We start from the raw sequence: 24,895 nt of genomic DNA on the forward strand, positions 1-24,895 counted from the left end.
CCATGTGGGAGACTTTCTATTACTTCTTCTCTTCACTATGAAGCCCTTATAATATGGATAGGATGGGCTTGGCACCAAGATTGGAGGGCATGGACAGCAGTAAAAACAGAAGTTCTAACACCTTTTGGGGCAGGATTCTCTCCTCCTGTGTCACTATCTGTATCTGTCTGTGATTTGCATCCCCTATTTATTGTACAACGCTGCATATTATGTTAGCGCTATATAAATATCCTATTTATTATTATTAATAATAATAATAATAATAATAAAAACATGTTTTGCCTTGGGTCCTTAGTGAACAAATTTTCCATCACTTCTTGTCCTAAGAGGAAAAAGGAAACAATGGTGAAATGAAAAAAAAAAGTTATGGTTCGCATTGTCCAAATAAAATAGTGTTTTAGTTTTGGACAGAGAGAGGAAGAGGTAAAACCTCTGTTTTTTACTTATACTGGATTTATTTGGAGAGCTTTCACTTTGTGTTCTGATCACTTTGTGTTTTAATGGATACCTGAGTACCTAAACAGGAAGTGAGGGAACAAATGGACAAAAAGTCCGGACAAGGATTCTAACCTTCACCTGCTGTACTATACATTTCTTTCCAACTTCCTGTCTGGGGAAACCCTTTTCAGCAGAACAGGAAGTGCTCGAAAATCTCTAAGAATGTCCTGGAAAACAGTTAAACATCAAAGTAGGTAATGCTCCTCATAATCCAGGTGAAATAATAAAATAATAAAAACATAGGCTACACATACACTTTACTGTTCAGAACGGTAAAGTTACAACAAACAATGCATATTTAGAAATAGGAATAGTTAATACAGATGTTTTTGTTCATATAAGTCATTTGTGAAAATTTGAATATTAAAAAATAAAATGAATACCAGTCGGAATGACAGATTATTGTTGTGACCCATGACCCAATATTTATGAATAAATGCCTATTACTGCTTCTCCACCACTTTTTGTATTTGAGTCACAGCTGAACTTCTTACATTACGTCAGGCACAAGTGCGGGCTGACACATTGGCAGAGACATGCCAGTAATAGCTAGTTATGTTCCTGTAATATCCTTCTAATGCTCTGTGCCAGTATCTGATTTCCTTTATGCCCGCTGACCATCCATTTGGAGGCGGCAGAAGTGAAATATTACTAGCTTGTTAGTAAGACATAAGACAGTCTGGCAAAGCAGCGATGAAAGGAGCTCCAGAAATATGACTAAGCTTCATTAAAAAGAGCAGTAGGAAATTGCTTGTCATTTCTTGTATTTAACTGACTTGTCTTTCTGTATCTCAGTGTGATCATCTTTTAATGCAATTAGAAATTTCAGCACAAAATATAAGAACATTAAATCTTTGAAATATTTACGGTAATGCCACTTGTTCAGCATCTTGGTAAAGTGAAAATCTGTTATAGGTGTAGTGCAGTGTTGGTTAGATAAATAGGAAAGACAGCGATATGCATCACATAAGGATTATTTATTTTATGTTTCTGTTTTTCTTTTTTTATTACAGTCTGATATAGAGTATGTAGCTATTATCCCCATCAGACCTGTCCTAGAGGAACTTACAGCAACATAGGAAAAATATGAAGGGGCCCTCAACTTGCTGGCCTGTTAGTAACCTCTCTCTGTGGCATCCTGTCCATATTAAACCCTGGATATTATTCCCTGTGATCAGCAAACCTAATTTTAGGACCATTAATTTTTACTACTATTAATGAGTCATGATAGGTCCACTTTATGGATGTCCTGGCCACTGTGCCACTTAGCCCATTCTTTGCATGGAGTTTGCAGGTTACCTCCCTGGTGTTTGTGTAGATTTTCTCCCACATTCCAAAAAAAAAAAAAAATTACATACCGTTAAGTATATTGGCTTCTGTGAAATCTGACCCTAGACTGTAGGTATGACATATGGCAATGGAAGAGCCATTAGATTGTGAGCCCCTTTAGGGGCAGCTAGTGACATGACTATGGACTTTGTAAAGCCCTGCTATATAAGTCCTGGATCATATTAATAATATGGGTCCCCACCATCCATATGGGTAAAGTACTGCCCATAGGATTCACTGGCCCAAGCAATACAAATGTGTAGTAGAATCTGGATGTGGCTAAGACTTCTTTCTACAATGGCTTCAGGTTTAATGGCTGTCAATCAAAGGATAGGGGAAACATTTAAGGGACCACTTACTAAAAGTAAAGTTGCCCTTTAACTGCTTTGGGCATGTAGGTAAAGGCACAGAAAGTATTCCTCCCTTTTTAGAAAAATGCTTTCTCATCAGAGGCAGTTACACAAAATGTATTTGGATTAGAAGAAAGAAGGGGGGGGAAAAGAAATGAAATCAGGGAAGATGTAGAAGCAGGTAGTCTCTTGGGTGAATGTGGAGGGGGCGAAAAATCTGCTGAGATATTAGTTATGAAGGTGCATGAACACGTGCAAAACACGTGGTATGGAAGTTAGAGTACCCCTTTCTGATTCCGTAAATAGGGTACTGTACAATGGGTAGGGACGGGACTTTTCAGAGGCATTGAATCGGGTGCATTCACCATTAACTATATGAATTATAAATAATATTATTATAAATAAATTAATTCATTTATATATGACCTGGAGTGAGTTGTGATGAGGAAGGAAGAACAAGGGCATCTTAGGTATTGGGTAGACTGTGAATTTTACAGGATGGATCAGGCCCAAAAAATGTGTGTATGTATATATAAATATTTCTCCTAAAAATGCTAGTGCCCTTTAGCCCGCATTGCCTGGTTATCCCAGTCGCCTTGCTAATATGCAGGCAGAACAAAATTCTTAGCCATGGTAGTCTCTTATATGACTTATAATATATTTGTAATGAGTATCTGGTATTGTAGCATTTACTATTTACCAATTATATTGTTAAAAATAATAATAATAATAATAGTAATAAAAAACAGTATTTATATAGCGCTAACACATTATGCAGTGCTGTACATTAAATGGGGATTGCTGTGCTGTTCTCATGTATTTTCTATTTTTTTTTTTTTTTGTGTCCCATTGGTACCATTAAGTAAAACAACAATTTTAGAATGATTTTAAGGAAATGTGTATGCTCACTAAACACTATCCTCCTTGTAATGACGCGGTAATAGTAATCTAGATGGAGTTCCTAAAAGATGCCAATGATTATTTTGCACTGATATGTGAAAGTAAATTTATATTCATCTGTTAAATACTGAATATAAAACTAATGTTCATCCCATTGCTATACCCTGACATCACAATACATCCCTGGAGAATTTCACAGGTTTCTTAGGAACATTCATATAAGTCTTGTGATAAAAAGAGCCCAGAGTGTATTACCCAATACATGGGTGCAATAACAAAGCTAAATATTGAAAATATTTTTTTTTTTACTATAATATTATGTTTCCATACAAAATAACAAACCACTGTTGCACTGTAGTGTTTTGATAACTGAATGCAGTTATTACATATGGTATTTTTTATTTTATGTGTATGCTTTTAGTTATGACTGTAGTCATTGAGGTTTAAATTTTAAAATGAAGGAAGACTATGTAAAGAAAATTGTATGATAGTTGTGGTTAATATAGGAAACTATAGTGTTTAGTATACTCTTTTTTTTTTTTTATTAAACATTGCTTTATGAACGTTTGCTTTCTCAATAGAAGTCTCAATAGAAGTCCTTTAAATCTCCAGCACATTTCCTTTATTGTAATGACCACACATGATGTTATTTCATGACAATTCGCAGCAGCTAGAAGGTGGAAGGGCAGAGAACAGAAAGCTGTGCAAGCAAAGCAAAAGAGAATGTGTTTCCAGATCATTCATTGAAACAACAAACCTTGCTATAAGAATATATATGCATTTCATGTATTTTAGGTGTATATTTTACCTGTGGAAGCTACCCTGTTTTAGACATTTAAAAGCCTTGCTTTTAAAGACGGATGCTGGACATTACCATCCTAATGTGTTGCATTAGTACCTCCTAGCAGCTACATAAAAAGTTATCTAGGGAAAAGAGTGGACAGGCAGGGATGCTGGGCCATCACAGACAGCTTTTAGACATTCCCAAAATAGGAAAGGATTATTTTGTGCAAAAAGGGAGGGGGATGTGCTAGGAAATTTTCTGACTTAGGAAGTTTTTGCCTATATTAAACATGCTTCTTAAAGAAACAAAGCATATTTCTGTTTTATTCTGTCCAGGAAAGGAACTGTACAAACTTTTATCTTTTATATTTTTCTCAGGCCAGAACTATTTATTATTAGTATTGATTTAAAATACCCTGAAAATAGGTTGTGCTTTAAATCTGATGAAGAGTGGTGTTAGATTGTCTGATTGTAACCCAGAAAGATAATTAAGGTATAGACTCCTCTCTTATGACTTTGTAGTTTGCCACAACCTACCCACATAAAAGTGAGTTGTAGTAGGGAAAAAAACGGAAAACAGAGGAGAACTAGGGGTGCTTAATGTTGGCAAATGTAGTTTATATTCCTGTTCCAAAAATTACATGTATCAATAAAAAACATGTTTCTTTGCAAATAGTGTGTTTTAAAGGTTCTTAAAGTCATCACCTTATTGAATAACCAGGTTGCACCTGACCTTATAAACAATACATAGATTCTCTAATCATATGGCTGGTAATAAATAAAGCCGATATTAAAGACAAACGAAAACGCTGGGATAAGCTGCAGTTTTAATTTTACTATTACAACAGGGCCTTGCATAAAATGTAAAGTCTGATTATTTTCTTGTCTTCCACCACCTGAATTTATAAATGTCAATGAAAATATTAAAAAACAAAGAATTAAAAATTAGAATATAAAAGTTTACCTCTGGCATCTGATGGACTGCTGGGAAAACTGAGGATCCCAAATCTTAAGAGAACATACAGAACATACACGTTAGCATCTTGTGAAATTTGGGATCATCTGTTTTCCCAGAATCCTGAAACAGTAATATCACCTCCTCCAAGTATTATTTTGCTATTTTCTCCTTGTTTTAATCCTTTTTTTAAACCGACTTGTCAGGTTTATTTTAGGCCACAAGGTACCCACCAGAAGGCTATACACATGTCTCCTATGGCCTGTTGGATGCCCCTTCCTCTGCTGCACACTGATTCTTCCTCTTACTTCATGTGTCTTGCTGATTTCATTAGCGAGGAAGAAAGTTACTGGAAAGAATTTTGTAGCAGAAAACATTTTGGGACATGACAAGGTCTTTACCGTTTGCATTTTTTTAGCATGTGGGGATGATGGGGCACTAAGCATTTTTTTCAAGATGCACTTTAATATTATTATAGCAATTATTTACCAAAGTGCTTCTTCGTGAAAAAAAAGGTGTGGCCCTCGTACAGCAGATGTGGCCCCTTGAAAGTTAGTTCTGTTATTAAGTGGTAATCATACCATAATTGTTGAGAGATGATGAGAAAGACTGGGATAAGGGGACATTGATGTCTCCATGAAATTACTGATTGCAATTATCAACGATTTCTGTTGTGTTACAGGGTGATAATGAGTGTCTCGGGCTGTCAGAAGCACTCGTTATCAGAGCAAGATTTTCTGAATGTTGGAAAATCTCCAAATCAAACATATAATGCTGCCGGATGGGACTGGCCTGCGTCCTCACCCCCCCTTCCAATATGCTCCTCAGACTGGCACAGAACCAATAAACATAAATAAAATACATTGGAGCCTGTGATCAGGTGAAAGTGCTGGGAGAATTTATTGCTGTAGGTGCTAACAGCTTACAAATTATCCTAGCCTTACGAATAAGTAAATAAATGTAAATCCAGCTTTTACCTGATCACAATACTAGATTGTAAGCTCTTCTGAGCAGGGTCCTCTCCTTCTGTGTCACTGTCTGTATCTGTCTGTGATTTGCAAACCCTATTTAATGTACAGCACTGTGTAATATGTTGGTGCTATATAAATCCTGTTTATTATTATTTTTAATAATAATTATAATATTTAATAATTTGAAGTCACTTTAGGCTAATTACAAAATTCCTACTAGACAGATAAGTTTAATTGTGTTAATTGGTACACCAAACCATTGCTTTCATTAGATCTTTTAGTACCATTCCAAGCATGCATTATTATGTATGATTTATATGATTGAATTAAAAATTTGATATATACAAGTATATTTTTAGCAAATGATTTACAATTATGCATTTTGTTTTGCAGGCATTCGTTCATGGGACACAAAGCTCACTGAATGCAACTTAGATCAAGAATTGAAGCTTTTTGTATCTCGTCACTCTGCTAGGTTTTCTCCAGAAGTTAGAGGTGAGCTATCAACATTTTACCCATTTTTTCTTGTTTCATATTTGTATCTGTAAGTGGTCAGATAGCTTTAGCAGTGCTCAACCCAGGATTTTTTTTGAGCCGGGTGGGAAGAAATTGTAGGCGGGTGGCAGCCCCTGTATTGTGGCCCAACTCTTTAGTAGCCACATAAAAACAGCCGGATGGTTACTGAAAAGTGCCGGGTGGTGCGCCCAGCTAAAAGGGGCTGGGGAGAACACTTGCTTTAGGTATACAGAAAGCAAATTGATAGAAAACTGTAATGATAAAATTATCTGTTATTGCAGGTGTGTCTCTTCCTCATTAACATGAGGCTATGTACACACCTTTGAATATTATTGTTGAAAACGATTTTTCACTGCCGTTTCTGGGAACAAACGACTGAAAGATGAATGAAGGAGTGCTGTACATACAGCACTGTTCTGTTTTATGGAGAGGGAAGGGGGAGAACGGGCAAGCATCAAGCTACGCTTTAGTCCCATTCTTTGTGGGATTCTTCTGTAGGTTCAGAGCAGTAATAGAATTTATCTCCCACTGGGAGGGCTCTTGTTATTTCGGGCTCTCTAAAAATGGGTTGAATGACAGTCAGCCATTTATTTTGGAAGAGGGCTATACCTAGATTACTGGATTTGTGAGTCTACAGGGGACAACACTGGAAACAAGCATATCAGTGAGTGTGATTAATTTTTAACATTTCACTATAATTTGGCGTTGGGACATGGATTTCTCAGCACTGTTGCCAGGAACATCTGTACAGCTTATCTGAACAATCCTTTTCATTGATTTACTGCCTGATCCTGGTGCCTAAATGTGTCAAATACTGCATGTGTTCTCCATCACCATTACAACTCTATGGATAGCCTAAAATTTGCTGCAAAAACACTAAACAGCCCTTTTCCAGCTTTTCTACTGATCAGAGGAAAAAGCAAGGCGCATCTGCAGCTGTCAAATGCCTGCCAGTATTTGAATTGTTTTCTTTGTTTACTATGACATGTTCTGTTGACATTGCAAATCTTTGTTACTATGTATTTGCCTAATATTCTCTAAGAATATAATTTTAGGCCTGCAATTATAGCATATTGCTGTTGCGTGATGTTTATTACAATGTGTTCATAAACACATTAAAGATGTTATTATCTTTTTTTGTTTTGCTAAGTTGTTACTGGAAATAATTGTGTCCCTGCCAAAATCCTGCTGGTTTTCACAAAGATTTTGGGTATGCATTTTATATCTGATGATCTGAATCAAATTCTGATGTGAAATAAAGGTATATTTTTAGGGTAGGGTTATGTGGATAGATTCCAGCATGTACCTGACCCACATCTAGAACTAATGGACCCCTAAATCCCAAAGGGCCCTCGAAATGCATTGAAATCACAGGCAGGAATGAAAATCACTCTATCCTAAACAAAAAAAAAAATAATTTAAATAAAAGCTAATACAACATAACTGTATAGCATTAGGGTTTTGCTTAATAAAGAGTGAGTAATTGCAATATTGCTCTATTTAAACACATTGAAAGTTGTTTTTTAGTTATTGTTGCTAATGGCATTTCACATCATCGGATCATAGAAAATAATGCAAAAATCCCAGTATATGTGAACAGAAGATCAGAACCCGTCACATATGACGTTGGTGTCCAGTTGGATGCTTTTGCCTACTCCATTCATTGTTCATTACATCCTAATTCTTGATAACATTTACAGCGCCCAAATACATCTGGGGTAGATTTTCTTTATGGGCTATTTTCCTTTACATATTGTGCAGTAAGCGGATGTAGATAGATTTATTATTTATAACCTTTTAAAAATGTAAATTCTTTTGAATTATTTATGCATTTTATCTGTACACTAAGTGCTGCAGCTAAGTGTACATTTGGTAGTAAATGGCAGTGATCAAAGCAGGTTGTTTTTTTAGTTTTAAATTTATACAAAATAAATTATTTATTTTAAGGTCATCTAATGGCAGAATATTTATCAAATTAATTATTATTATTTGTCAGGAGAATTATTTTTGTGCCACTTGAGGCTGCATTAAAATACAACCCTGCAGCATAGTAAGCACTGCACCTCAGTTGTGCCACTGTGAAGTGGGCTATGGCAGTGGGTTATGGCATTTTCAGTTTATTCATAAATTTTGCCCAGTTGTCCTTTATATGATAGAGATACTTTGTCTTACTAGTGAAAAAATTCTGCCCAGTTTTCCAAGTGCATGTAGTAGATGTTGGAGTCTAAATGGCCGCAAAACCTCATACAAGGGCATCATCACTCTTTTTAGTACCTTTCACTGTGGCTTTAAAGATACAACCTTAAATACAGTAAGGAGCACTTTATATATATATATATCACCATGGATCATCTGCTGAAAGCAGAGTGATAAGGGCTACATATCGCTTATGGGCCGCTTTTGGTGACAACATGTGCATATGATCTCTGCTTCATGTTAGTAACTTAGGTTCATCATATAAAGTGAGCTATTTGCCTATAGCTGGAGTACTTGCTAACTATTAGGAAACCCAAAAATACATTACTACTACAGGGCTTCCTGTGCTGTCCTCTATTCTCTGTCACACATATACAGATGATGTATCTCAAGGGGAAAGCTTAATTGGATCCCCTTTAATCCAAATTGTGAAGAATGATTTAAATTTATCCTTTCGGATTACAATCTAATGAAGGCTATTAGCACTCAGTCTGCTTTAAAGTGCTTGCTGACTTAAAGGCAATTTTGCACTTTACAACAGATTTCCTGTGCCCTTTGGGCTGATTTTGCTTAACCATATCTGCACCGTTTAACAATTGACAATTAACTAGATTTCTAGCCAACATGCTGATATGATCAATAGCAGCTGTAGGCAATTTGAAGAAGCTGCACATTCAGATTCGACTGAACTAAAACAAATGCTATATAATAGGCTTGCTTATGTAATTGATGTCAAACATATTCAATGCACAGTGGGTGGTCACCATTGTTTTTGCAGTTTGCCTTTTTAATACAGCATTGTGACAGAATCATGTATTATACTAAATTTATTCACCTTTTTTTATCTGTGATTTAAAAAAAATAAACTATCATATTTTTACTTAGGTAAAATTCATCTTATTGTCAATGTATATTTAAACTCTAATCATTGCCAGTTAAAAGATGATGAGCACTCAGGGGCAATTCTAGGGTACTCAAAGGGTTGTCATTCTGTTGCATTGCTAAAAGGGTCCTGTAAAAATCTTCTCTGTTGAAACATAGCCAAGACGTCCCTGTGAGGAAGATTTACATGAAGAGAACTTTCCTTGTGAGAAAGCCTGCCATGTGTAGAGCTCTATAAAAAGGCTACCCTTTGAGTGTCAGTCTTGTGGAGAGAAGACTTGGATAGTTCCCACCTTGTTACAGAGCCTACTTTGTGTTCCATATGGAGATCTCCTGCCTTGGATAAGACTACTCGGCAGTTGCCAGCCTTGTGGAGAGAAACCTAGATGTCTTTCTTGTTAGGCAGCTTGCATTATGTAAACACCACGATCTGAATTCCTACAATGTGTAGACTCCTTCCACAAAATGCCTGTCTTGCCGAGACATTAGCCTGAGAATCCCTGCCTTGTAGAAGGGCAACAAATGTCATTCCTGTCTTGTTAAAGAGCTCCTACCTTATAAAAGAGAAGAAGTGAAGAGGAAACCAAGATAGTTTCTACCTTGTTAGAGAGCCTGCTTTGTGCTAACACTATATGGAGACCCCCTGCCTTGTGATAAGACTAATCAAGGTGTAAAACTTGTAGAAAAAAACTCAGATAGAAAACCAAGATTGTTAAGAAAGCCAGGCGTGCAAACACCACGGTTGTGGAGATACAGATAAAGATTGAAACTACAATGTAGAGAATGTAGAGACACTCGAGAAAAACATCCCTAAAAAAGCCTACCCTGTGTAGACATTGCCCTAGGGGGCCAGTCTCCTTACATTCTGATTGTACAATCTTTGTACGATCTTAAAATTTTACCAAAATTGTGTAATGTGAGGACAACTATCAATGTACCCTGTCAAGCCAGCCTTTGTGTATAATGCCTTTTTCAAGGCAACATAACAACCCTAATGACCTACTATAGTGACCAATATAAAATTAAAAGATGCATGAATCGCATGAATCTGATTAAAGGAAGACGTATTTGTTGTCCAAATCAGGAGAACGGCCTGGGTGACAAACATGGCTCCCTCTGATGACTAGCTAATATTTGTGCATGAACCTTCATTTATTGAATATATATGTGCATTGATAGGGTGATATATTATCCATATATATATGCAGATAATATTCATAATCAACAATAGGTACAGTATAGCATGTGAGCGTAGCTATCCAGGAACATGTGTGTCATTACATACAGAATTATCAGGTGTAATAAAGAAAAAGAAGCCTAAAAAGAGGAAAGAACTACAGCCACCATGAGTTATGCAAATATCAAAATCATTTGATGGGTGGATGTCGGTCTGGAGGAGTGACTGTTCCTGGTGGGGTTGCATTTGCATTTAGGCTGCTCGGGGTAACACACCATAATGCTGAACAAAATTGGTAGGCAAAAAAAAAATAAAAATAAAAATAGAGTAAGCAATTTCAGCACAACAGGGGAGCCTGTACAATTGTGCAAGACCAAAGAAAAGATTGGTCTTGTTTAGTTTTGTTTGCGGGTTTGCTTTAAGCAAAGCTAATATTGTCACACAATAAATAGCATCCATTTTAAGGAAGGTTCAACTATAAAGGAAATAAATAGGAACCCAGATGGTGCTCTTTGCATCCTGCTTCCCTACTGCAGCTTGAGCTGTGTTGTAATAATTACACAAGTATATGCAAGCGGTCCAAGTCGTTCTGGAGCTGACATATTGTTTAGCATTTGGCTCCTTGGCTGACAGTCTAGGGACACCTGGCTTTATATTTCATGCTGGCTCAAGCAGGTTCACGTGACGGTTTATGTTTGTTAACTTGCTCCTTAAGCTTCTACTAACTACCCTATAATTTTGTGCATCATGTAGCTCTTTTCAAGGCATATTGAAGTACACAGATCAGGTCCTGGCCCAGAAATAGGTTATAATCAAACACTCCTGCCATAGTCCCATACACACACATGCCAGTTTTACTGAATCTACCAGTATGGAGAAATTAAACTGTATAGCAATTCCACAATCATTGTTTATTGCTCTGATTATTTGTTATTATAAAATGTGGGATTGTGTTGGTTGTTGTGAGTTACTGCACATTTTTGCCATTTGCACTGTCTGTATAATTAAACTGGTACAAATGCAAAGCTTGCATGTAGATTGGCAATGTTCTTTGGGGAGCACTAGCATACCATTGTAGTATAACTCTTATTCACATTTATGGCTATCACATATATAGAAATATAAATGATTTTTCTGTTTCCACACAGCCTCTCACTAAGGTTGTGGTGTGCCAAATGGGCTGAACAGTTACAATGAAACATCTGCAAGCACATTTTCTGGAGGTGTTCCCAAATCATTAAAAGTATAGGAGGTAGGCAGGGAAGCACTCTATAAAGAGATCAAATACAATTATGTTATTAAACACTGAAACAAATAATACATTTTGTGACACAAAGTCATCACATCAAATTCCACAGCATCAAACAATAAATGTGCAAGATGATTGGCTCTGAGTGGCCCAAAGCCAACCGTAACCAGGCCAAGCTTATGTCATTTCAAATGGAGCCAAGAAAATGGCAAATAGCACAGCACAAAGTACAATGAACAAGAAATCAAATAAATATTTATGAAATTCAGATGAGACTTCTGTTTATTGATTTATTTTTATAGAAAAAAATGCAAGTGCTATTGATAATGAAATAAAATGACTACATGATAGACCTCTGGGACCCACGCCAAAAGGCATATTGCATTTACTTTCTTTTTTTTTTTAATAGCCTTTGGGCCCACATCTTTATTTCCATCAGAGCCTCCATATGTTTGTAAGGTATGAAAACCTAGTTGTTTTCTCCATTTATTTCAAATTGGGAAAAGAGCTCCAGTTTTATTTTGCAGCATTGATGTGTGTCTTTAGGTCTCTGAGCATTAGAGTTTATGTATTCATATAGTGTTTATTATATGACAGTTTTGTTGAAGTGTATCTCTAAAAAAAAACTTTTGCTTTTAGTTTTGGGTAGGGAAGGGTTAGACAGACCCCCTTTCCAGTGTATAAAGGTGTCCCTGCCCCCATTGGGAAGATTTGCCCTTCATCCAATGGAGATATCAGTTTTGGTGAGTCTGTCTCCCTAACTTTGGAGAAAGTCTTCCAGTTCTATCTCTTGAATAAGAGGTACCATCCATATCCTTCATGTAAGGATTGGTTGGGTAAAGGAAGATATAGTAAAAGTCATGTGCTAATTAAGTATTATTATTTCAGAAATCAGTGAAAAGTGGGTTAATAAGAATTTTATACCATGTCCTTGTCCAAAACTCCAATCCCAGTGTGCTGTTACCTGCATTTTAAAACTGTATTTTGCTGATTTTCGTTGTCTGACCTATGATTAGCATTCTATAAACAATATGTTTCTTTACTTTGAACTTTGAACATTTCTTTATCAATACATTTTAGTGAGTGCCAGAAAATCATTAGCTGTGACCTTGGGAATTAATTAGGGTAAATGAGCATGTCTAGGGGCCATGATTAGATGGTGGCAAAAGTCAATAGGCATAAATATAAATCATTTTGCTGTCTGGGGAAAAGCTCAGGGGCACTGTCCAATTCCTATGTAGTGATGCCTTTAATGCAACCCGTGTTTCATCTGGGATGGATCGGCAGTAAAGCTTTCCAATAATGTTTAAATATATGAATTGTAGAGAAGTGCTGTGAATCCCCCATGTACAATACATATTGACTTGAAACAGTCATATTGATAAGTGAAAGCATTTCTGCTTTGCATTTCTTGGGCAAGGGTCAATGGAAATCATAAGCATGGCCATGACTAATCTTCATGAGACCTCAGGGTTATGTGAATGATATGCTTTATTGTAGGTTGCATCCCTGTAGACAGTATTTATGCTACACAATTTTACAAACAAAACAGTGTTTTGTGTTTTTTGGGGGGAGAAGGTTTGCATGAATTGTATTCAAAGATAATTTTGAACATTACATTGTGTTGGTAAATGTGCAGGACAAGAGAATGTGTCACCTAAGAGGAAGATACAGTTGTAGACAAAGGAAATAAAATGGAACCTTTAATGTAAGCTGTAACCATCAATATTCAATAATATATAATAATATCAATATTTATTGTCATTTTAATCAGAACACTAATAATATTTATGGTACCTTAGTACCTGTGCGCCCTTTTCAAAAAGTAGATCCACCACAAAACTTTCATATTCATTAGGACAGGGGTCAGCAAACTTTTTGGACTACTATGCCATTTCAAGAGGTCAAGAAGGCACACTAGGCCAGAAAAAACAAGGTATCTAAGGAAAGTTTTTTTCTTACCGTGACTGCAGGCAGACTCATTTTCCGCTTATCCGTGGTGTAGTCTCTATGTGTGCGTGTGCTTGGCATCGAAATGCCCCTTGAGATTTGACCGCTTGAAAATGCTGTTGGTGTCGTTGCACACTAAACACAGGGCTTTGTTGCCATGTTGGACGAAGAATAATTCATCCGTTCATTTTTAGGTTGAGGGCACACCGCTCAAAGTAAACCGGAGACTGGTAGCTGCTCGTTACTTCTGCTCTTTAGGCATAGTAATTGGGGTTACTCTGCGGGAACTCGATGATATCGCAGGAACTCCTGATAACGCGACAATTCAATTAGGCCGTATCCAACAATAAATAACTAGGGGGGCGTTAGGCCAGACTCGAATACTAGCTAGGCTGTATCCAGCTTAAAGGCATTGGGATAACAATACTATTTATAATCTTGGAATGTTAAATGTGTCCTCACTTTTGTAACAAAACTTAATTTAATTTATTGAAACAGAAAGTTTTGCTAAATCATCTTACATCTGTAGTCTTTCTTATAAATTTTTAGCCAGCCCTAATAAGACTTAACATTGGGACTACATATGGTGTAAACCACTTGCAGCATCTTGAAACTCATTAGATGATCCCATTTCCTTTCCCTTATGTATACATCAGAGAAAATCAAGACATAACAATCCTATACCCGCAGGGAAAGCCAGCTGGTAATGAACGGTTTTAGGAGTTCAAAAGAAAACCTGTAGTTTTTGGTGTTGTAAATTGTATTTAAAAAATGAAGACTAGAGGATTTTTTTCACTAAACCTCAGTTGGGTTATTTAAAAAAAAAAAACAGTGTAGACAGCAGTGATGATAAATGATGTGCATTATCAGTGAAAGATGAATTCTGATTGGATGCTTTGGCATGCTGCATTTTTCTCCATGTTTTAATAAATTGGATGGTAACTGATAACATGCATAATGGGTGATTGATTAGTAAAAAATATAGGGCAGAAATAATGTAGCAGTAACCTAATCAAACAGTCATAGATTGTCTTACATTATCTAACATACTGTAAAGTTATGGTGGTACTGCACATGGCCTCCAGGTCTAGCATATATGAATTAGGGTTATAGCATCATGAATTTGAACCATTGAGTTCAAGAACCAAGTATCTAATATCTATCCCTCAGTGTCACCAACATTTAATGTTTCTGTAAGTGAATATTAGGTGTGTGCTATAAAGTATCCGATGCTGGGAAGGAGGTTCTTTTGAAAACGATTTTATTAAACTCAATAAACCCAAGACCTGGCTCCTCATTTAGATACCTTTACAATTGTAATGAAGAAATTGAGGAAAAAGTATTCTTGCATCAATTTTTATTTGCACATATGAAAGGCCCTCCCACTGACTAAATCCAGAAGTTAATGGAAATTGCTATAATACAGTATACAAACACATCCGACCTATGAAACAGATATCTTGTCCACCATTTTCTTTCTTTACACGACTTCGTTATCAGCCTAATTGCTATTAGAATTTGCCATGTTTATTTTTGAGTCCCTTTGGGCAATAATGTTACATTGAAAGTAACATTTTCATAGGCATCCAGGAAACATGCTAAATAAATTGTAAGAATAGCAACAAAGTAAATAAGTATTGGAAAAACTATACACCTTCATATATGGAATATTAAGACATATTTTTATATTGGCTTTAACATCCTTCAACATTTCTAGGTCTGAATTGTATCCTTATACAATTCCCTGGATGTATACCCAGTATCCTCTCAGTACTTATTATAGATTTAGAATTAACTGATTAATTAACCTTGATCGATAACTTGTTGCTTACATTGTTATGTATCCTGACATCTGGCTGCTCTGGCCTTGTATTTGTCCATTGCTTTTCATGATTTTTGTGCCTATAATTTGCTATACAAGCTTTCAACATGATAACTAGAAGCTAGTCCTTCTTCTGTTCTTTATTATTAGTCAATGAAAGCACTTCATGTGGCCTGGACTACAGATCAGTTTTAACTAAATTGGTTTAAATGTTCCATGGCAATATATTGATTCTTTAACTCTCCTAAGGGATTCATTACCCTGCAGGCTGGAACTGTTTCTTGCTTCAAGTGATATTTCATATATCTCTTAAACCACAAAGTTCTGAATCTCTATTTTTCAAGAAGGTTAAAACCAAGTATAGAATTAGGTCCTCCAAAAACAAACATGAAGGGAAAGTTAATAAACTGGCTTGTCTATTGGCAGAAGGTAGAAATAACTTTAACACCACTGAATTTTTTAGCAAAGCATCAAATCTTGGTGAATGTATAGAAGACTCCAACAATGCCTCTTCTATAAAACATTACTAATGGATTTTTGCTAAATAAATCTGTCCCAATGCCATAGCTAAAAACCTGATTTCCCATAAATAAACAAATCCAAATTAAATCACAGTGAATAGCATACAAGTTTTAGGTGCCTTCTGTGAATGGAGGGGTACAGAGAAGACAATTTTCTGCCAAGCCTGACAGGCTGTAAATAAATGTTGTATATACATATATGTAAAAAATAAACTTTTATTACTTTTTACTGTTAATATTAATGATACAGTATTAATAAAAACTAAACATATGGCCTTTTTGGGACATCTCAAATGTTTTTTTAAATTGTGAAAAAGGATAAAAATACTTTAGTCGAGAAATCCGACCGTGAAGTCCAACCAGTAATTATTAAATTTAGGTGCTGCCCCATGAAGATCTGCTGGGCATTCAAAAAACTAATAGCTGAAGTGTAAAGAATAGACTCACAAATACAGACTTACCTTACCCTTCATTGATCAGTCTATACCTGGGGTCTGAACATAGATGTGTTTATGGGTCATGCACAGATTTTATCCTGTAGGTCTTATGAAAAGACAGCTTGAAATATGCTTCCATTTGTAACAAAGAATCGATCATGCTATTGGAAGTAATTGGCTGCAAAGATGTATTTGTCATTTGAATCACAAGGTGTATGCCATTTACTTAATAACACTTGGAAGAAAACATTGATTTTCCTTCTTTCCCAATTTTACAACAAAAATCTTATCACAAAAAGGCTAATTTAAAGATAATAGTTCCTAAATTGATTTCTTTCTAAAACTCTTATCTGTGAAAATCAATTAGATACAGTTAGCCAGCTGGTTGATGTTTAAGCACTGTTATTTAGAAGTAAATCCTAAAAAAAATGTAAGTACATTGTTAAAATACAGTGTTGGTACTTGTTTTAACTGCTAAAGAACTTGCTGACCATCCATTCCTAAGATACACACAAACTTTCCAAACTAGAATATCACAGTTGGCGACCTGAATTTTCTCTACTGCATTTTGCAAACACATTTTTGTCACCTCCATGCCCCCAGTCAGTGACTGGACAGCAAAGGAGCAGCAGCAGACTGATGAGTTGAGCCAGCTGCTCCCTTCTAATGTCATCATGATCTTTGTCAGCACAAGGATAAGCAATAAAAGCAATATTGTAAATGAATACATTTTAATAGTTGCCTGTAGTTAAAGCAGACCTAAACTCAGATTTTTTACTTTACATAAAAGGGTAGACAACCCCTTTATTTAAAGTAAAAATGTTGTTTATTTATTAATTTTTTTTTAAGGGCTGCGATTAAGACAGAATGGAAGCGCAAAGCCTCCCGGGATACCTATGTCACGCATCCCGGGAGGCTCCTTGCTGCCCAGTCTCAGACAAAAAACTGCTGATCTCACGCATGCACAGTGAGATCGACAATCTTTTTTTCCAATCTAGGTCAACGGATCTTGCGCTGGCGCAGTGTGAATTTAGGTGACGCAGGAAGAAGAGAGAAGAAGATGTGGGAGCCCAGCCAAAGACGGATACCGAGACAACGTGGACTCCAATTGAGGAAACCTCCCAGACAGATAGATAGACGGATCTGCGGGATTAAAGGTAAGTGTGTTTTTTTTTTTGGGTTTAGTATCACTTTAACGTTTACCATACTGCATTTATAACACAGAGAAATCAGGATGGAAGTGGAAGCAGAAATAGTTGAAAGTGATTAGCTAAACTAATCTACACCGGAACTAACATTTAAAAATTGAATCAATTGCATTTTGCTCATTTGTTTTTAATTTCCTGGTATTAACATTAATACAAGATTCCAATGTCTGCTTTCAGAAAACAGCATACACAAGGCTTAAGTTTTATGCTAAATGACTGGAAAATGTATTATTTTCATTATTTTTTCATGTCAAGAATGTAAAGAATATTAGATGGCTGTTACGGATTTCTGTGCAAGTCAATGTAACTTTCATGGGAGTGGTGAACCCAAAAATGAACTGACAGTAATAGGTTCATGTAGTTTATTGTTAAGAGGTGTGAATGGGGATTGTGCTTATAAAAAGAATTTTACATTTATATATAAAATTGTATATTTGTCATTTTATATTTTACATTTTATAGACATAATAGATGTGGATCTCCTTCTATGCAGAGGGGCCCAATATTGTGCAGTAGTACAATTGATGCTATGTATATCAAAGATTTGATAAACACTGTCAGGTTCTCTAAGCTGTCTGATTTGCAGTCCTAAAAATTAAAAGTATGGGTCTATTATAGCTAACAAGCACAATTGAAGACAGAGGTGGGCGGACATTTGCTTACTTTCACAGTAGAGTTTTTGTAAACTGTTGATGATGCGGAGATTCTTTTGGCTGCATACCCCATAGCAGCTCCATCAGTATGAAAACTGTTGTACTCCTAGCTTGTATAAGCTGTCATGAGAAGTGGCTCCTATTTATAATGCTTAGTACATAAAAAAAACTCCAGATGACCCCATCATCTGATTTGAAAATAAACTAGAGATTAGCAAATAAATAAATTAATAAAAAGTTCAATACTTTGTGGTTTTGTAAAAAAAAAGTTCTGCACAATGCAAAAAGAAATTATTTTTAACACACAGCCTATTTGTTTTAAACTTTTTTTTATTAAATTATTTGACATAAAACTTAAAACAGACAAATTACTAAAATAATAGCAGGGTATATATGTATATATATGTATGTATAAGGGACTATGTATAAAAATAGAAATAGTGTAAGTGTGTGTGTGTGTGGGGGGGGGGGGTAGAAACAGAAAAAGAAAGGGGGGGGGGGGGGGAATAAAGGAGCACACTCACATACGCTACAGTATCAAAAACCATTGAAACCATTGAAACATAATATATATATATTATTGGCCACAGCATAATATTGAACAAGGAATCTGGTCCAAAACAAAACACAGTGTAAATATATTGAGGTATAGAGGAGCACCGATTATTAGTGTAGTACTGGTCGTACTGATACGGTCGTACTGATACCACCATACACAACAAACCTTAACTGGCAAATAATACATTTAGAATATACTTGATACATTTAGAATATATATATAATACATTTAGCTTGATACATTTAGAATATATCAGGAGGAATATTTAAAGCAATCTATAATCGTAGTTCTTTCTGGGTCAGCAAAGGCATGAGTCACAAATTTGTACCATTGTTGCAAAAATCTAGACGTAAAGTCATCCCCTTGTGTATCTGGGCTTCCATCATATATATTCCATCACCCTATATAGGATGATTTTAATGAAGAAATTACTTGTTCTATTGTCGGTGCCTGGGGTTGAATCCAGGCATTCATAATAGCATGTCTAGCTGGCAGAAGGCATATGCCTATCCAGACTCTTGCAGCATTGGTTATTGTACAAGAGATAGATTCTTCCCAACAACTGAACAAAAGAAATGAGGGATTGCAAGTTATTTAATGACCTGATACGTTGCTCACCCAGGTAAGTATCTGTTTCTAAAAATCAGTAATATTTGGGCAAAACCACAAGCGGTGGGACGGAGATGTGGATGAACTATTGCATTTAAGGCATTGTGCACAGCCTATTTTTTAAGGTGGCAACACTTTTTTTGAATTGTCTGCTAACAAAAAGGAAAGAGTGTTGTGATAATGTAATGAAAAAGGGACCCAGAGCTGACTTTGAATATCCAAAAAATAAAATATCCATTTGCAATATATAAAACTGATTTGCCTAAATTAAAATAATATTAGAATATGGGCTGTTAGGGCGATCTCCCCTGCTTCTTGTCTTTTTTGGTGGGTAGGCTCTTTTATGGAAGGGTTGGAACATTGGGTCTTATTTATTAAAGTTCTTCTAGACTGAAGAAGATACTATCATGGGAGAGCCTGGGTGATTCAGTAGAATAGATTTTATAAAACAATTTCCTAATATTTGTCAAATGTTTTCAATCCTTGACCAAATCCATTCAAGGTTTGCTGGATCACCCAGGTTTAACAATATTTTATTAGGTTTAACAATTTAAGCAGCAGACCCTTTCTGCTGTACAATTTCTGTTGTACATGGGGCTCCTGTTGAAGGTGATATAATTACACTGCATAAAGAATTTCATCCTATTGCTACATTTCTTCATAATGGTAAAAAAAGGGGCACTAAAGAGAGTTAGACTTCCTAAAATGAGCTCTGGCTGATTCCGGAAGGAAGGGCATATTTAATGTACAGCATTGCATATGTTGGTGCTAAATAAATACTGTTTATTAATAATAAGGGCCTGGAAATTAGGATGTGAAAATCTTGAGCTGAATGAGATAAGGAGTTTGTCAATAATATCCACCAAGGATATGCAATATGTACTGAAAATATCATTTTCACCAATTGGGTCACAGATGGAAACATAAACCTTAAAAAACTAAAGATTTTATGGCCAAGTCAAGAACCATACTTGTCAACTTTTGTAGAAAAATTGCAAGGTCAGCTTCTTGTGATGAGATTGTAGGCAATGTACCTATTGTGCCACCTGCTATGGAGATGTGTGTGCTTACCCTTGCCTGATCAGACATTCTTTGAGATATAATGGAGGTGTGGAATTTTGTGGAAAGGGAGAGCGCTTTAAAAAAAGGGAACTTGGCAACAAAACGAAACTGAACATATTATCAAGATTCTCCATCTCCTTTCCTCATATGCCACATACAGGCTAGGATTTTCATTTAGAAAATACATTTTTTGACTATTTAGGCCACACTTTACTTAATTTACTACTGTCTATTAGAAACAATTGTTGTTGTAAGTTTTGCATGTTGTGCGTTGTTTGTTATTTATCATTGAATATTTGGAAAGCCTAATAATGGGACTTCCAGGTTCCAGCTTCAGGACTGTTATCAGAAATTTCTGGGTCCCATACTACGTAAAGACCCTTCCCACAGCATTGCAAAAGTCATATTCTTTTGATTGGGGCCCGGTTCAGAAGTACCCCATGTCCTCCTCTATTAGCAGCCCTTTATATCTTGTTACTAATGTAATATTATCTATTTATTGGAAGTACAAAATCTGTAACGTGTATTTTTACTAACATTATTAGACCAAATTTTAAATTGTATAATTATTCTTTCTTATTTCTTCTTGACAGGTCAAAAAATTCTTCACCACAGAAGAGATGTCTTAGAAACTGTAGTTTTAATTAATCCTTCAGATGAAGCTGTCAGTACAGAAGTAAGTTATTTGTTTTACATAAATGGCTAATTAATATTTAAAGAAGAATCCCAGAAATTGGTTATTATATATTTAGAACTTTACTTTCTATTTAGGTCAGGTCCAGGACCTGATTTCCAATATTTCCTATTATTGCCTTTTTAGTATTGTACATTCTGACTTCCCTCAATAATGTAACCTGAAATACCATATTCCAACTTCCAATCCATCTAACTAAGAAGCCACTTTCTCTAAGTCAGCCCTGCCTAAATGTGTTTTGTATAGCCAAAATATTTTTTCTTCATTTGGAAAGAAAAGAGGTGAACCCCAGTCAGGATATTTTTTGCCCCCTGGGTCTGGTGAGAATTCTCTTTGGATCCTATCTTGGAGACACAACTGAAAATGAGTGAAAATCTTTCCAAAGTAAAGAGAATTCTCATTTTGGTGCCCTTTAGAACAGATGGAAGACTTCTTTACTCCTCTTTCAAACAGAAACAATGAGCAATGAGATCTGTAATGCACACAAGGTTAATCTTCCTAGCACAGACACTGATACACACTTGGCAGATGGTCTAATCATTTACCACTCTATCCCGAACAAAAAACTTTAATATGTTAGACCTAAAGGTCCTCAAAATAGTATAACTGCTTTAGGATAATTCATATAGCAAGCAGAAAGAAGTATTTTTATAAAGAAGTCTTGCTGCACCTTTAGGACCTAAGTGAACAGGCTATCTACTAGCAAGTCTGTATTCCCATGCAAATCTATGGAAACATCTTTTCATCTACAAATCAGCTGTCAATGAATTCTGATCTTAGATTAAAAACTGTTAAAAACTGATGTCCATCTAAACACAATAGGCCTGATTTAATAAAGCTTTCCAAGGCTGGAGAAGATACACGTTCATCAGTGAAGCTGGGTGATCCAGCAATCCTGCTCCAGGATTGAAAACATTTGCTAGTAAATGACTTCCATTACAGGTTTGCTGGGACACCCAGCTTCACTGATGAAAGTGCATCCTCTCCAGCCCTAGAGAGCTTTAATAAATCAGGCTCACTCTCTTGACACAAGTTTACAAACCATCAAAACGGCCCTCTACTATTAGGACAATTTCAATATGATCTGACACGATTGTGTTTACACTCCAAGTCAATTTATTGTTTCAGGAAACAATCTTGTTATAATTGTTTATAAGTAATGAACATGTTATGTAACAATCCTAATAAGAATATTACATAACAACCTAACCACGCCATAGCCAGTATTGTATTATGCTAGAAAGCAACAATTTTTCTTTAGCCGATGCTATTACCTTTTTCTTATATTAACCTACATTAGGCATTACTTTAAAAATTTGTATTTTTATAATTTTTGAACAGTTTTCTTATGTAGATTATAGATTTATTTGGTGAGAAGACTCACCAAGTTGTTAGCAGCAAAGAAGCAGGTTTATACCATGTACACAAAATTCTCTTTCTACACATTCATATTGGGTTTCAGAAAAGCTGTGTACATTTTTTTTTTTAAATTGTATTTTTATTGAGAGGTTTTCAACAGGGTACAGAAAAGAAAAAGGGGAGAATAACACAAAGGGGGAAGGCAACATTGTTTTTTTAGTTTCAAACACAGTAACAACCAGTTCTCAAACAGAGCATATCACAAAGCTTCCTAGAATATCAGGTGAGTATAAGAAGATATAGGACCTAAAACATTGTTCAATAGGATAGAGACCAGGTGGGGGAGCGGTCAAATGGGTAAGCCAGCATAATAGTGGTCCCAAGCCTCCCAAACCATCTCAAACTTGGCCACTGTGTCTCTGAGGAGTGCCGTGAGGTACTCCATAAGGCGGATCTCTTGGATTCTCGCATATAGGTTCTCCATGGAGGGAGACGAAACTGTCTTCCATCTGGAGGGAATCAGCGTACGCGCTGCAACAAGCATGTGGGAGACTAATTTGAGAGAAATCCTAGGAAGGGTAAGGCATGGTTGACCCAATAGATGGGTGAGAAGGGACAACGTTATAGGTTGTTGAATCACTTCTGACATTAAAGCATTAACACGTGACCAATATTGTTGAATAATGGGACAGAACCAAAATATATGTTCTATAGTTCCTCGGTGAGTGCCGCATCTCCAACAGACAGGATCTACATTAGGGAAAAGGCGGTGAAGCAACGTTGGTGTGTGGTACCATCTGAGGATTATTTTATACAAGTTCTCTTTGTACAATGTGCAAATTGAACTTCTGTGTGCCGCATCCCAGATCTCAAGCCATTCATCAGGGGACATAGAGCGTCCCAGGACCTCCTCCCATTTAATCATGTAATTAAATTTATGAGTAGTTCCCTGTGTGGAAGCATGTAAGATGCGATAAATAGAGGAGACTGCTCCTTTAATATGAGGACCCTCCATACAAAGCCTTTCAAAAGCAGTAAGGGCCTGAAAAGTGGCTGTGGGCTGAAGAGATAGAATGTAATGCCGTATCTGTAGATAGGCATAAAAGGAGGTACGAGGCATGTCTACTTTTCCCCCCAATTCGGCAAAGGAGAGCAGCCTTCTTTCTGTCGGGTGCAGGACATGCCTAATTTGATAAAGGCCTCTAGCCCTCCATGGACCGGACATGAAGTCCGATAGACTATCAGGGATTTGTGGAGTGAGTATTATGGAGGTTAGTCTCGAGGCCGGGGATATGAGACCATATTTAGTTTTACAAGCCCTCCATATGTTTCTCATGAAAATCATAGGAGGCATTAAGTCTGGATCCGACAAAGTGAAGGAAGAGCTCCAAAGCAGAACATTGGGGTGTATGGGGGCCAGCCATTTTTGTTCCAGTTCAACACAGACACTTGGGGGGTACGGAGAGGTCCATAATTGTAAGTGTCGGAGATGGGCTGCGAGATAATATTTATAAATGTCAGGGGCCCCCAGACCCCCACTATCCCTAGGTGTACAAACAATAATTCTAGATACTCTATGTCGTTTATAGCTGTGTACATTTTATATGGAACCTTGCATTATTATCGTGACATAACTAACTAGAGAGCAATGTTTGCCTACAGGTTATTGTAATCCCTCTGGTTCAGAAATGCATCTAATTAGGGTTCTTACATACATTCCTGCATTCTTAGGAAACTACAAAATAAAATACACCATTAAATATATATGTTTGAGCTGTTTTAGCAGTGTAATTAGGGGGAGGAATAAGCTGAATTTTTTATTTAGGAATTCCGGGATATTGATTCAGCAAGAATATTCCTTAAACTTATTATTTAAAAAAAATTACATTTTTATTTTTTTGTCAGAAGTCTGGTCAATTCCAAATATATAATTTAAACCACAAACAAGTAACTTCTGAGCAATATGCCCAAAAATTCCTCCAAAAATGTAGTGGTACTTTTAAAATCCCTATTCTTTTCTTTCTCTATTTTCAAAATTCCCAAAGAACCACAATTTGCTGTTTATTTAGGCTTCTAGAGTTATCTTGATTTCTCCTTCAAATATTAATGCCAGAGCTCTAAATTGGTCATTATAGTGAGTGTAGGACCTGGTGAGAGTAAGACAACCAGACACAAGGAAAGTCGACAAACCATTTTTGTTTGACTTGAAGTAAAC

The 24,895-nt window shown here is 36.1% G+C and overlaps 1 protein-coding gene across 1 annotated transcript in view; it reads left to right on the forward strand.

The window, feature by feature from the left end:
- The window catches only part of MAP1B (microtubule associated protein 1B), a 47,069-nt gene that overhangs the window by 10,834 nt on the left and 11,340 nt on the right, over positions 1 to 24,895 (forward strand). Inside the window, exons 2-3 of the mRNA XM_072416239.1 lie at positions 6,180 to 6,281; positions 21,221 to 21,303. Of these exons, the coding sequence (XP_072272340.1) occupies positions 6,180 to 6,281; positions 21,221 to 21,303 (185 nt within the window). The remainder of the gene's footprint in view (positions 1 to 6,179; positions 6,282 to 21,220; positions 21,304 to 24,895) is intronic.

The sequence above is a fragment of the Pyxicephalus adspersus genome, chromosome 6 (assembly GCF_032062135.1).
Source record: "Pyxicephalus adspersus chromosome 6, UCB_Pads_2.0, whole genome shotgun sequence".
Classification (NCBI taxonomy): domain Eukaryota; kingdom Metazoa; phylum Chordata; class Amphibia; order Anura; family Pyxicephalidae; genus Pyxicephalus; species Pyxicephalus adspersus.